The sequence below is a fragment of the Macrosteles quadrilineatus genome, unplaced genomic scaffold (genome assembly GCF_028750875.1).
Source record: "Macrosteles quadrilineatus isolate MER2022 unplaced genomic scaffold, UCM_ALF_1.0 Scaffold_2__2_contigs__length_208266976, whole genome shotgun sequence".
Lineage (NCBI taxonomy): Eukaryota > Metazoa > Arthropoda > Insecta > Hemiptera > Cicadellidae > Macrosteles > Macrosteles quadrilineatus.
The window spans coordinates 59,193,413-59,207,313 of record NW_026542595.1 but is presented as its reverse complement, the minus strand read 5'-3'; the positions used below and the strand labels follow the sequence as shown (position 1 = coordinate 59,207,313).

The 13,901-nt window shown below is 44.1% G+C and overlaps 1 protein-coding gene across 1 annotated transcript; it reads left to right on the top strand.

The window, feature by feature from the left end:
- The first annotated feature begins 8,561 nt into the window (after nucleotides 1–8,561).
- Nucleotides 8,562–11,423, top strand: LOC128984255 (UV excision repair protein RAD23 homolog B-like). The gene is made up of 3 exons (XM_054403558.1): nucleotides 8,562–8,595; nucleotides 10,553–10,906; nucleotides 11,035–11,423. The coding sequence occupies exons 1-3, from the start codon at nucleotides 8,562–8,564 to the stop codon at nucleotides 11,421–11,423; spliced, it is 777 nt and encodes a 258-aa protein (XP_054259533.1).
- The last annotated feature ends 2,478 nt before the right edge of the window (nucleotides 11,424–13,901 follow it).

Genomic DNA, 13,901 nt, shown 5'->3' with positions numbered 1-13,901 from the left:
TGGTAGTCATTGACAAAATAAACCAAACGATGGACACTACGTTTTCAAACCATAAAGAATTATATTTGGATCTTGCATGTTTCCGCCCAAGAAGCTTTCCCCAACTGAAGCAAAGTGAATTGCCTGCAAATGCACTTGATAGAGTTTGTTCTATTGTATAAGATGTAGGTAAGGACAAGGGGTTAGATCTTAATTTGTAATTTAAATGCGTTTGAAGATATTAAAACAGAAGGAATACTAATCGTGAAGTAAAACAAAAATATCGATTTATCGAACGGAAATCATCGAAAATAATGAATGTTCCCTTTAACAGGAAAGTACCGTATTTTTGTTTTTTGCTAAACCATCTGATACAGGGTGGTAAACAATTCTATTTGTTTTGTTTGGGCTGCACTTTACTTTACGTCCAACACTCATTCGAACGAAAATATCGATCGATATATCGATTATTCGATATCGATTAATCGAAATAACGATTACTCACTATTTCGATTGCGGTATTCTATACATCGATTATTGCATTGTTTTTTTTTTATATTTACATTTTTGTTTATTTAATTGTTTTTGTTTGTATAAGTCATTTTTAAAGATTCACAATTATCGAGAATTGAGTCCGATTTTTTTTGTAATCCTGAAAATAGTTTCAAATGGATGCAAGATCAAGGATTAGTACCTCTGTAACGAAGATATTAAAGTTAGAATACGAGGTGGAAATCAGGTAGATTTTAGATGTCAGATATGATCTAAACAACACTCACTATCCATAAATGCATTGAAAAACACCTTTTTTGAAACTTCTCACTTTGGATTTGTAAATATTTTGACATTAATGCACTTTTCAGTATAAACATTAGTAACTAGGTGTTTCTCATTCGTGAAACTAGCACTAGATTGATCTCTACTAAATCTCTAGTAAAACCATCGCCAATTGTATTGTAGAGAAGTGTGTGTTTCTTATATAGATAGATCGTATGATGAAGAAGAGTTGTTGGGTGGAGAAGGCGTCGTTGTTGAGGTACACGAATGTTAGATTGGAAAAAGCAAGTACAATCGAAGAAGATTGGTTGAGGGAGTATGGGTTTTAGGATCGATTGAAATTAATGTTGATATTAACATCGAAAAACGTGAAAGACGGTTTGGAAGATATGTCCCAATAATAGAAGAGACGCTCAAACTTTGATACCATTGATTCTTAAACACGTGAAACCTGGCACAACCATAGTTACAGACCTATGGAAATCATATTTTGGATTAGTAAATCACGGTTATAACCATTTCACAGTCAACTAAAGTAGAAATTTCGTGGATCCAATTAGTTCTGTTAATACCCAAACAATTGAATCTTCATGGAGATGTCTCGAAAAATCATTGGGAACTGGCATAAAAGAAGAACATTTTTCGTAAAATTTTGCTGAATATCTGTATCGTAGGGATGTTAAGATTTCTAAGGAAGGCTCTTTCTTTTTCTTCGTTAAAGCTGTAAATCAATTACATCCTGGAAGATTTTAACTACGTTTAGTATCTGTAGTTTGGTTTTTGTTTGTTTTTTTATCCTATTAAATCGTAATATTTTTTAAATTTTTTTTACAAGTTTAAGATAAACTAACTTAACTTATCATAATTACAGGTGATATATAAATTAAAACGATATTACAAATCGATTGAAAATAATCGTAACTACGATAATTCAAATATTTAATCGATATAAATCATCGATATATCGGTCGATATTTTCATATGAATATAAATGATGATGATATGAGGTGATATATAAATTAAAACGATATTACAAATCGATTGAAAATAATCGTAACTACGATAATTCAAATATTTAATCGATATAAATAATCGATATATCGGTCGATATTTTCATATGAATTAGTGTAGGACGTAAAGTAAAGTGCAGCCGATGTAGTTTGGTTGATAACAATTTTACGATAGGGGCTTTTCGCCGCAACACATCATGCGGACAGATTATGCCTACAATCTCACTTTTAATACAGTTTTTATAAAAGCTTGTTTTGAAGGTCATTGAAGATTGAATAACACTTACCACTTTTGTGTGAGATGGAAGCGACATCCAAATATTTCTACGCCAAGTGTGTTGTAATGAGTTGTGGATTACAACCTTGAAGTCCACAACCACTTCCCTTGGTGAGATGTCGATCATTATGATTTTCACCTTGTTAAAAATTGACTTGTACATCACTTCTTTGTTGTCGGGTAACAAACAAAACAATACTGGCACATAATGACCATTCTTCGCAATGTGGATTGTAAACAGCTGTGTACATTACTTACAACAATAGTCAAATGTGCCATCTAACAACAAGGTTGTTGCCGTTCTGAGTCCTTCAACTTTTTTTCGGCACCCAAAAAATGTTATATTTTTTCAAAATCGTTTTCTTAAAGAAATGGTTTAACACGATCAGTTAGTGGACTTAGTAAATCCAGTTGTGTTTGAGTGTCTTCCATTGACTTAGGCATTGACAGCATTTTTGTACACCTTGCATGGTACATATTTTGGCTTATATTTACGATGTCTTTTTGAGATATGATTTTTCTTATTGCTGCATGAACTTAACTCCGATCTCATATTTTTTGCAAGTTTGCAATGTAGTTCATCTTTCGCCTTCCTCTTGCAACTGTTAGACAAAGCCTGCCTTGTGTACTTTTTGTCGTCAGCCTCGTGATTGTGATTCATGTCACTACTAACTGTTTGGAGCGTTTCACCTGAAAACATAAATTACTGCCGTAAAAACCAACTCTACACTCTTTAATAAAAACATACTGTAGGTCTATTCACACACTTCAGTTTCAGCGTGACACAGGTTCAGTCACATCATTCACCAATATTTTGTGTTTGTTCGGACGCCTGACGGTGTATGTGTTGACATTTAAAACCATTTTTACATGAGAAATGTTTGCGTGTATTTTTTTGTATCTGCACAAAAAAAATTCGAAAACGGTTTCGACGATTTACTTAAAATGTTTTTTTTTTATTAGTTTCTGGCATAAAACGTTATTGATGACAGCCACTACCTCAGAAAAATTGATTTGAGTTCCAATAAAGCTGTAATGTATTTTTGGGATAAGTGTGTCTTATTAAGTGACACTTGCACTTGGCAGTACAGAAACATCAAAGTTGCCTTGAGTCTCCCGAAACTTGTTCAGGAAGATAATTTTGTGACAATCGATAACAAGTTAATGATTTCTGGTCATTCTTACTTACCTAACGATGCAGATTTTGGTTTAATAGAGGTTGCTGCAAAAGGAAAGCCAATTTAATTACCTGAACACTGGTATGGATGCATGGCCTCTACTAGGAAAAAGAATAAGTTCTCAGTTGTAGAAATGAGGAGAGGATTTTATCTCAACTGGACCTCTTCAAAAAGCAATTACAAAGAGAAAGAAAAACGCTGATGACGAATAAGTAAACTGGCTGAAAATACAATAGTTTCGATTCACAAAAGGCAACGAATTCGAAATACAATATACAAACACTCATGATGAGAGCGAACCTTTTACTACATTGAACCTGCAACCTCCTAAAGGACGACCAAGGACATAATTTCCAGAACAACCTCTACTTTACAATGAACCAAGAGTATTACACTATTTGAAGAAGCGAGATATGCTATTCTTGCTCAAATTTATTCCTCCAGTGTACCTCACCTACTTTAGGAACATTCGCAGTTCTCAGGATGTACCAGACACTGGCTTCGTATCGAAGGGGATGAGGAGATTGATGAAGAAAACCCGCTAGTCGAAGAAGAAGAAGAAGAAACATAAGCTTGCACCATCGATAAATAAATACCGATGGCTTGAACCACTTACTCATTGTCGAATGCAGAAGATGTTTTTTTTTCTTATAAATAAAATTATGGTCAATCACTTAACCATTGACTTATACTTGTGTATAAAGTAATCTACCCACAGAATAGCTCAGAATCAAAGTGGGCTAAGTCCTCAACCCCATCAATAAAACATCCCCTATTGTTAAAAACATGAAAATCTATCATAAATATTTGCAGTACGTACTTAGTTCATAACTTAGGAATATTGTATGAAAAAGAAATTAAACTTGATTTTTGAGAGCTATTTTAATAAACCCTTAAATACTGAAAAATTCATGTTGCATTACTTAGACCAATCTGATTCTGACCCTCTTATATGAGTGTTACAGCATATTATATAATTATTTCAGATACATGAGAACTGTCGTAAAGTTCATTGGAGGAAAGAGAATCAACTACTCGTCCTACTGGAAATTTCAAACGCAGATGTGTCGGCGCTGGACTCTGTCACACGTCAGGGCCAAGTTGGCATTTGAACTCGTGGAAATGTCCCCGACGCAGTCCTGGCCACATATTTAAGGTGATAATCAAAGCGGGGTAGAAGCGGTGCTTCAAAAGGTGACTGGCTTTTTATGTTTAGCCTGCTATGAAAAAAACGTAGAATCGGATGCAACTTGCTTTCAATACTGCTCACCATGAGAGTCACAAGGCGGCTCTTTCGAGCTGATTCTAGGCTAACCGCCTAACAACCCGTTAGCGAATGTGTGGGGAATTGGCGACCTTCTGCCACCTCTGGCAGAGGCGGCGTTTATGGGGGGGGGGCAGGGGGGGCGGTTGCCCCCCTCCCACTTTCCTAAGGAATTATCAAGTTATTACATAGGCCAATTTAAAAAAAAAACTAATTAGTAGTTTTAACTAGTAGTAAGTTAAATTGACTACCTACCTTCATACATTTTTTTTTTTTATGCTTTTACGCACACAGGTAGCCAGCCTGTAGTGTGAGACTCCTGAGCTTGTCAGACTACTCACTAAAAAACCCCCTCTACTCTGTTGGACACAGACCTGGGATTGTTTGTCACATTACTTCAGGTCAGGTCAACGTGTGACCTAAGCCCTCAGGGCTCGCGCCGTTTCTGGCATTCAATTTCTTTATGACCTAGACCGCATCTCGGTCAAGCTCTAGCTTCTTTGTGCGGAGAATATCCTGGACGAAATGTGACATACAGGTCCAATTGTCCTCACCCTCCGTCATCATCGGAATGACCGTGTCCACCAACAACTGCCCTACATGTTGTTCAGCCTCCAGGCGGGAACCTTCCCAACGCTGGCAGCGGAAGAAGGTGTGCTCCGCGTCGTCGGGAGTGCCTGGGCAGTAGATGCAATCGGGTGACACGGCTTTGCCCATCCTGAACAGGTACGACCGAAAAAATCCGTGACTTGTCAGAAACTGGGTAAGGTAATAGTCCACCTCACCATACCGTCGGTCAACCCATGGTTGGACTTGCTGAATCAGTCTCCTGGTCCAGCGTCCCCGCGACTCCTGTTCCCAGCTCTCCTGCCAGAGCTGGTAGGTGCGGTTGCGCTCCTCCATTTTTGCATGGTCCTCTTCACGCCGCTGATAAATCGCTTTCCTCTCCGCCGCCAAAAGTTTGACGGGGATTACTCCAGCAACCACCAAGATGGCAGGTTCAGACACTGTTCGGTAGGCGGATGCTACCCTGAGTGCTGCCTGACGCTGCACTCTGGCAAGCCGCATCCTATACACCTCCTTATTGAGCGCGTCTGCCCACACCTCCGCACCATACAGGAGCACAGACTGAACTGTAGACATCAACAGCCTTCTGCGACTGGAACGAGGACCTCCGACATTGGCCATTAACCGGCTAAGAGAAGAGATCACCTTAGCGGCCTTGTCCGCCGTTCGGAATATCTGGTCCCGCCAGCTAAGCTTAGAGTCCACCATGACACCAAGATACTTGGTGGCACGAACGGACTGGACTTCGACGTCCCCCACCCTCAACGGCACAATGGTGTCAATCCACTTTTTGGTCAGAATCACGATCTCAGTTTTGTTCAGCGCGAGTGAGAGACCGTGATCTGCCATCCATGCGTTTATAGTTCGCATGACTCGGTTTAATTTTAGCTGGGCCAGCTCAACACTACGAGCAGCTATTAAAGCTGCAATGTCATCTGCGTACCCAACTAAAACGGTTTCTTCAGGCATTTCAGACCTAAGGAGGCTGTCGTAGGCAACGTTCCAGAGGTCCGGGCCGAGTATGGAACCTTGGGCAGCACCAGAAGTGACACTCATCGTCCGCGGGCCTTCTGTAGTATCATACATGAACCGGAGGTAATCCTCTATAATGCGCATGAGGTATGCCGGGACGTGGAAGTTGTTCTCCAGAGCGTCCAGCATATCGCACCATCTTGCAGAATTAAATGCGTTTCGCACATCGAGTGTAACGAGCAGCACAACCCTACGAGAGTAGTGATTAAAATCCTCAGCTCTCATCACGGCTTGCTTCACCTCCTCAATAGCGTCGACCGTTGATCGCCCCTTCCTGAAGCCGTATTGGCGAGGGCTCAGGTCCCCCGCAGCAACAACGGCTGAATTCAGTCGGGAACGGATCAACTTCTCTAGGACTTTCCCAGCCGTATCCAACATGCAAAGGGGTCTGTAAGAGGACGGCAATTCTGGGTCTCCTTTCCCCTTCCCTACGAGCACGAGCCTAGCTTTTTTCCAGCACAACGGAAATACCCCCTCTGCTAGGCAGGCGTTGTACATGCTCAGTAGAATCAGGGGATTGATTGAAAAAACCTTCTTAAGAGCCTCGCCAGGTACCCCATCAGGTCCAGGAGCCTTGTTGTTTTTTAGGGATAAAACGGCAGTCTCCAGATCCTCATGAGTGAAGAGTGGGACATCGTCCATCATCTCAAACTCACGCAGTGGGCGCAGAATATGATCCGGAAAAAGGGATTTGACGACCCTCTCCATAGCGGCCCCCTCCATGACGGAAGGTGGAGAGCGAGTGGTGAGTTTTTGGGTTACTAGTTTGTAACCCAGGCCCCACGGGTCGGAATCGACATCATCCCTTAGTGTTTTCCAGCAATTGTGTTTGCTCCGGTTGATGGCCCGGCGGAGAGACTTCCTCGCCACCTTGTAGCTCTCCAGCTTACGGCGTCTATCCAAGGGTACCCTGGCCCTGGTAGCGAGTCGTCTAGCTCTCAAAGCAGCTCGGCGCAAATCCGCGATCTCTGCAGTCCACCAGTATTCGGGTCTCCTATCGCAACGGAGTCTCTTGCGGGGCATTGACTCATCACAAGCCGAGGCAATCAGCCCCATCATCGATGTAACTATAGCCTCTGCATGAGCCATGCCAGGTGCGGCAGGCACCGCTGGCACTCCCCGCAGGATGGCCTCGGTGAATTTAGCCACGTCCAGTTTTTTGGTGTTCCACCGAACGGGCACTTCCCGAGATGCAGCAACTTGTCTCGGGATGCGATCTAAGACATTGAAAATAATGTATTGATGGTCGCTGGCCGTATAATCCTCCAAGACTCTCCAGGCTGTGATCCTTGGCAGAAGAGACTCAGATGCGAGGGTTATGTCTGGGATCGTTCCCCTCATCCCGGGTCGCCGAACCGCAGGGGGCTCACGCTTGCGTGGGTTCGTGGCCTGGGCGACCACGCGGACCCTAGCTCTCCCAGAGGGGAGGTAACTGCCCGGTGTCAGACCCGGCACTTCAGGTAGACCACAGTTATGGACGACTGGTAAGCGCCAGCCCCTTAGGGGGAGCCTCCAGTGACATTCCCTCCATTCAGGGTGGGGGGGGGTGTTTAGCTCTCAGTGATGCCGTTAATTCCGCCTCTCCTCACCTACCTGTAACTGTGGTTGTGACTGAGTCCTACCTGCTGTGTTCGACTGACATTTTGTGAGGCATATCCTCGACTTTGGAAGTAGCCTCGTCCTGGGAGGTGAAATACCTAGCCCCCAGAGGGGAGGTAAATGCTCCGTGTTGGTATCGGCATTTTCAAGTTGGCCACAGACATGGTCGACTGGGCATCGGGTCCCAGTGACATTCCTTTATCCAGGATGGAGGGGTGTTTAGCTCTAGGAGAGATGGAAGTACATCATAATCTCTAACCTACCTGTGTCTGTGGTTCTTTGGGCTTCGGCCTGCTTGTTGTGTGCGACCAGCATTCAGTGGGCAGATCCTCGACTTTGGAAGTAACCTTTCCTGGAGGTGAAAACGGGCAAGTACCCGCAGCTCACGGGGACACTCAAGGGCAACGTAACTTTCCGCAGTGTGAGGGCAACGGTTTGTAGGTACTTATGCAAACCTATCCCTGTCTCTGAGCACGGACGGTATGGTTATCTTGAGTGTGGGGGGTTCTTCCCGGAACCTCAATTGAGTCAAGGGTGTCGCCACCTCTGGTGGATAGGTTCATCCGGGTGGGTCCCACTTCTATACCTGCCTCCTTTTGGGAAACCCTGATGGCCTGGCAGTGATGTTGGGTCTGACGGGCAAACGAAGTAGATCGGGTGCTGGGTCCGAGCCCGCCAGGGGTATCTGGGGATCTATTGTAACGACCCAAAACCCGTCAAGGGGTAAAAACCCGATTTTAAAAAGTTTCATTTTAAATATTATAATTTTCTACGTTCGGGGTAAGCCGCGCCCGCGTTGTCAGCGGCATCGTAGGGACAAGGGTCCTACGTCATCGTAGAGGGGATGACGCTAGTTACCTACCCCGCCGCCAGGGGCGATGGCGAAGAAGGACCAGAAGAGCGGACCTCATGGTCAGTCGTCCACCCGCTACCGAACCGTTAGTACGCTTGCTGTTTGGAGACAATCCAACAGTCTATAACCTCCTAAATTCTGGTCAATTAAAGATTTCCCCCGTTCCTGGTATAATCATAAGTCATCAGGTTAGTGTGCTACCGAATTTATTTTTTTTAATATCATTTTTAGAGAAGTTTTATTATTTTTATTTTACTGTGCCGCAGTCGCGCGCACCCCGCACGCTTTTCACGTACGAGCACACTATCTTTTGTCTTAAACCAGCTTCGGAAATCAGTTAAGTTGCCGGAACGGTTTACGTACGACTTACCCCGTTACCCCGGACCGTCCTACGTAAATTTGGTTTAAAAACCCCGTATCGACTCTGGTGATCGACCGAGTCTAATTTTCCCGACAAGTTTACTTTGGTGATTACCAAGTATAACGACCGAATCACGTTTTAGTTCAGTTTCTAATTAATTAGGCTTATTCGCATTTTGATAGGTTATTCAAAATTCTAAATTTATCTTTACATATTTTTCGAGTGGCTATGATGAGCACTTGTTAAAGGTAAGCTTAACATTGTAAGCATAATTGTTGTAATTAATATTCTGAGCCAATAAACTCGAAACGATGATTAATTAACAAACACGTTAGAGCCCTGGACTATCTCATTGTAGGCTAAGCTATCTGGACACATTTAAGGTGTGACAGAATTTCAGGTGAGACGACAAACACGTACTTTAAAATCTCAATTTTGTCTCTCAACCCGAAATTTCGTCATATCAAATGGCGCCCGAACAGGGACTATTGAATGTTAACGATATTTTATGGCGCCCGAAGGCATAGTCGATAATTAATTGTTTTGGCTCAGAATTTAATAAATACTACACATACGAACATTACCTTAATCAGGGTTGTGTACGAGACGTTACAGTGGAATATTGGTTGTATACCGTAGAACTAAATACGATTAAACGTCAGTACTGTTGTTTAACGTACTACGTTTGTTTAATAGAATTACAGAATATTTATTGGAATTTAATTGAATTCGAACATAACCGTTTATACATCGCACTTATTTATACCAGCGTTTATAGATTTCCTCTGATAATTTATTGTTATTCTTTTATAATTATTTAAGTAGGAAATAATTCACACTGCCTTTCGATTTAATTCAGAGTATTCTGTAAGAATTGTTCTGCATCAAGAAGGCTAGTCGACCTGTTAGTTCACTAGTGTTGCGCTTGCCTATTGTTCTCTGTATGAATGGGCAAGAGATAAGATCGGCCCGATCAGCTGTTTGATAACGGTTTGTTATTGGAGTTTCCCCGTAGTTCTTTCAATTCTAGTGGGCTTATTTCTGAAAATATTTACATCCATTGCATTGCGTAATATTTATAACGAAACTGACGCGCTTTAAATATTTGGGATCAGAACTGTTTTATAATAATATTGTTGATTAACATATTGTTATACTTCTGGTTGTCCTAATATTTAACAGCAATTAGGATACCCCAGTTTTATTGTAATACATTTAATATTGTTACACACAGGAAATAACATTGTTTAATATAATAATATAGGATTATTATATTTTGGATTGAGCCTAATTACGACGGTTTACGTATACGTTAGTGATATAATAATATTGTTGGTTAACATATTATTGTATTGCTCAGTAACAATTAGTTCACAACGACCATTAGGCTAACGTATTATCGGAACTTTGATTACTTTTTTCGATTGTAAACATTGATTGTAGGGGTATTGTATCTGTGGTTTGAATATTATACTGAACATTTGCGATTAGCGACGAGCCTTACGACAGTTACACAGTCTTTTACGTATTTGTTCGACAACAACCATTATCGTCGACTGTTGTATTTCCTAGTAATAATTTAAAAATGACACCTTGGGAATTATTTTTGCGCCTTTGGACTTATCTTTTCCCAGTTATGTATATGCTGACTCCAGATGAATCGGGGAAAAGGCCCCCGCGCAAAAACAATGACCCACCGCCAACTGCTACCGCTCCCGCCGTCACAACCGCTCCCGCCGTCACAACCGCTCCCGCCGTCACAACCGCTCCCGCCGTCACAACCGCTCCCGCTGTTACTACCGCTCCCACCGTTACCACTACAACTGCCGTCACCACTTCAACGTATGTCGCTACAGCAACCACCGCTGCTACTGCTGTTACCACCCGTGGGTCTACGGAATCGTCCGTGCCGCGCACACCGTTTGACGATCCGCGCGTCGGGTGGATTTATAGACTGAGCAAAGAGGAGCTGCAGAACGAGATGAGTAAATACGGCCTTTCTACGGCAGGTACGGCTGAGGAACTTAGGAAGAGTTTTGTGGATTTTTGGCGATCGCCATTCTCCGCAATTACCCGTACCGAACCCTACCGGACCGTTGATCCTCCACGCACTCTTAATATCCCGCCAACGACATAGCTGCAGTGAGTAGGCTGTCAAATGACCAGAGCAAGCGACTGGAGACGTGTCTAGCCAACGATTTCGCGCTCCTCAAGAAGGTCACGTCCGACCTGGTAGGTGAGGAGGAAGAAGAGCCACCCCATCGACCCGCGGTTGCAACGGCCGCGCTGGTGGAGGTATCCCCAGCCAACCGTCGCAATGCTCCCACCGATACGCCTCACACACCGCTCTCCACCGCATCGTCTAGCCGGCCAGTGCCACAGGAGGTGCGCGACCTCCTGTCCAATTTGCCGTTGGAAGACACGAGGCGGCGAAGGAAAAATCAGAGGATGAAGGTGTTCAGGGGAGATGGAACGTTTTTCCGAGTCCGGACGAAGAAACTGCGTACGATGAAGGACATATATTGAGGCGACGTGCCCATTTTAAGACGAGTCTCAATTTTGTTATGTTTACGCTCGAGTGAGCTTCGCGGCAGATGCCGACAATACCCTAGGTTTGGGTATTCTTTTTTTTCTTTTTTCCCGTTTTTCTTTTTTTTCTCTGCGAAGTAAGAAGGGGGTGTAACGACCCAAAACCCGTCAAGGGGTAAAAACCCGATTTTAAAAAGTTTCATTTTAAATATTATAATTTTCTACGTTCGGGGTAAGCCGCGCCCGCGTTGTCAGCGGCATCGTAGGGACAAGGGTCCTACGTCATCGTAGAGGGGATGACGCTAGTTACCTACCCCGCCGCCAGGGGCGATGGCGAAGAAGGACCAGAAGAGCGGACCTCATGGTCAGTCGTCCACCCGCTACCGAACCGTTAGTACGCTTGCTGTTTGGAGACAATCCAACAGTCTATAACCTCCTAAATTCTGGTCAATTAAAGATTTCCCCCGTTCCTGGTATAATCATAAGTCATCAGGTTAGTGTGCTACCGAATTTATTTTTTTTAATATCATTTTTAGAGAAGTTTTATTATTTTTATTTTACTGTGCCGCAGTCGCGCGCACCCCGCACGCTTTTCACGTACGAGCACACTATCTTTTGTCTTAAACCAGCTTCGGAAATCAGTTAAGTTGCCGGAACGGTTTACGTACGACTTACCCCGTTACCCCGGACCGTCCTACGTAAATTTGGTTTAAAAACCCCGTATCGACTCTGGTGATCGACCGAGTCTAATTTTCCCGACAAGTTTACTTTGGTGATTACCAAGTATAACGACCGAATCACGTTTTAGTTCAGTTTCTAATTAATTAGGCTTATTCGCATTTTGATAGGTTATTCAAAATTCTAAATTTATCTTTACATATTTTTCGAGTGGCTATGATGAGCACTTGTTAAAGGTAAGCTTAACATTGTAAGCATAATTGTTGTAATTAATATTCTGAGCCAATAAACTCGAAACGATGATTAATTAACAAACACGTTAGAGCCCTGGACTATCTCATTGTAGGCTAAGCTATCTGGACACATTTAAGGTGTGACAGAATTTCAGGTGAGACGACAAACACGTACTTTAAAATCTCAATTTTGTCTCTCAACCCGAAATTTCGTCATATCGCTCTATCGCTCTGGATATCTCTGGTTCCCAGCAATGGGTCAGGCCTCGATCGGGCAGCGGTGTAAATGGGAGGTTGGGGTTCCCCCCGTCAGCGTGCTGATGGTCCCCTTCCTCCTGGCTATTGATGGCGGGTTCTGCCTGTCAGGGATGAGATAGGTCCCGAGTGTTGCTTGCACTAAATGCGTCGGGGCGCTCTACTATGGACCTCTAGGTTCCGACCTAGTGGAACCCAGGTGGAGTGACGCTTAAACAAGCAGCCGGAATCCCTGGTTAGGATTGAGGGGCAACCCTCTTTCCGAAGGGTCTGCTTCGGCAGCCGGCGAGCCTGATGACCTTAAGTCATCCGCCCATGATGTGCTAAAGGTTGATGCGTAAGCTTCGGCCTACATCATGGGGCCCGGGTATGTCCTGAAGGATAGGTACCGGGTAAGCAGTCAGGGGGCTTCGGCTCTCATGACAACAAATCTAAATCTAAATCTAAATCTAAATCTAATCCCGGGTCGCCGGAACGTTGGCGTGTTGCCCTCGTTGATTACAACGAGTCCGGCCCTGGCAGCAAAGTCCAGGATGTACTTCCCCCGGGAATTAGTGAGGGTCAGTCCCCACTCGACGGCCCTAGCATTGAAATCACCAGCCACGACTACATGCCCTGTGGTGTCCTGCACGCTCTCTTCCAAGCGGTCTATCTTCTCGCGGAAGTCATGGATAGCCTCGTTAGGGGTGAGGTAGACACTGTAATAGGTGACGTCCTTGCACCGAACCCAAACAAATCCACGGCCCTTTCCATTTCCCCGCACTTGCACTTGAGCTGTATTACGCACCCAGAAAGCAGCAGTACCAAGACTATCGGGGAACCAAAAGGGTGGGACCCTATTCCGGTACTGGTACTGCTCGCTGACCAAGAGCGCGTCGACACCGTGTTCGAGGGCAAGCTGACTGAGAAGCGCGTCAGCTGTCCTGGATCGCCCAAGATTACATTGGAGTATTCTTATTTTCGAGGGTGGGCTTTTGCTTGCTGAAGCGCAGTTTTAAAAGCGCTGCACTGCCCAGACCCAGCTATATGTTTGGTGTTTTTGTCCGCGAGCCCATTTTCCTTACTAAGAAAGCAAGATTCGACTTGGCAGTCCCTACGAGCGTGACCCACCCCTCCGCACCGGAGGCAGTGCTTGCCTCGGTCGGGCCCCTTGCAATTTCGGGAGGAATGACCGAAACCGAGGCACCTAAAACACCTGGTTACTTCCACCCTCCGTCTGAGCCTGCAGTTGACCCAACCGACCCTCAAATGCTGGAGTGCCAACACCTTACTAGCGTGTGCGTCTGCCATTTCGGCGACCGCCATCCGC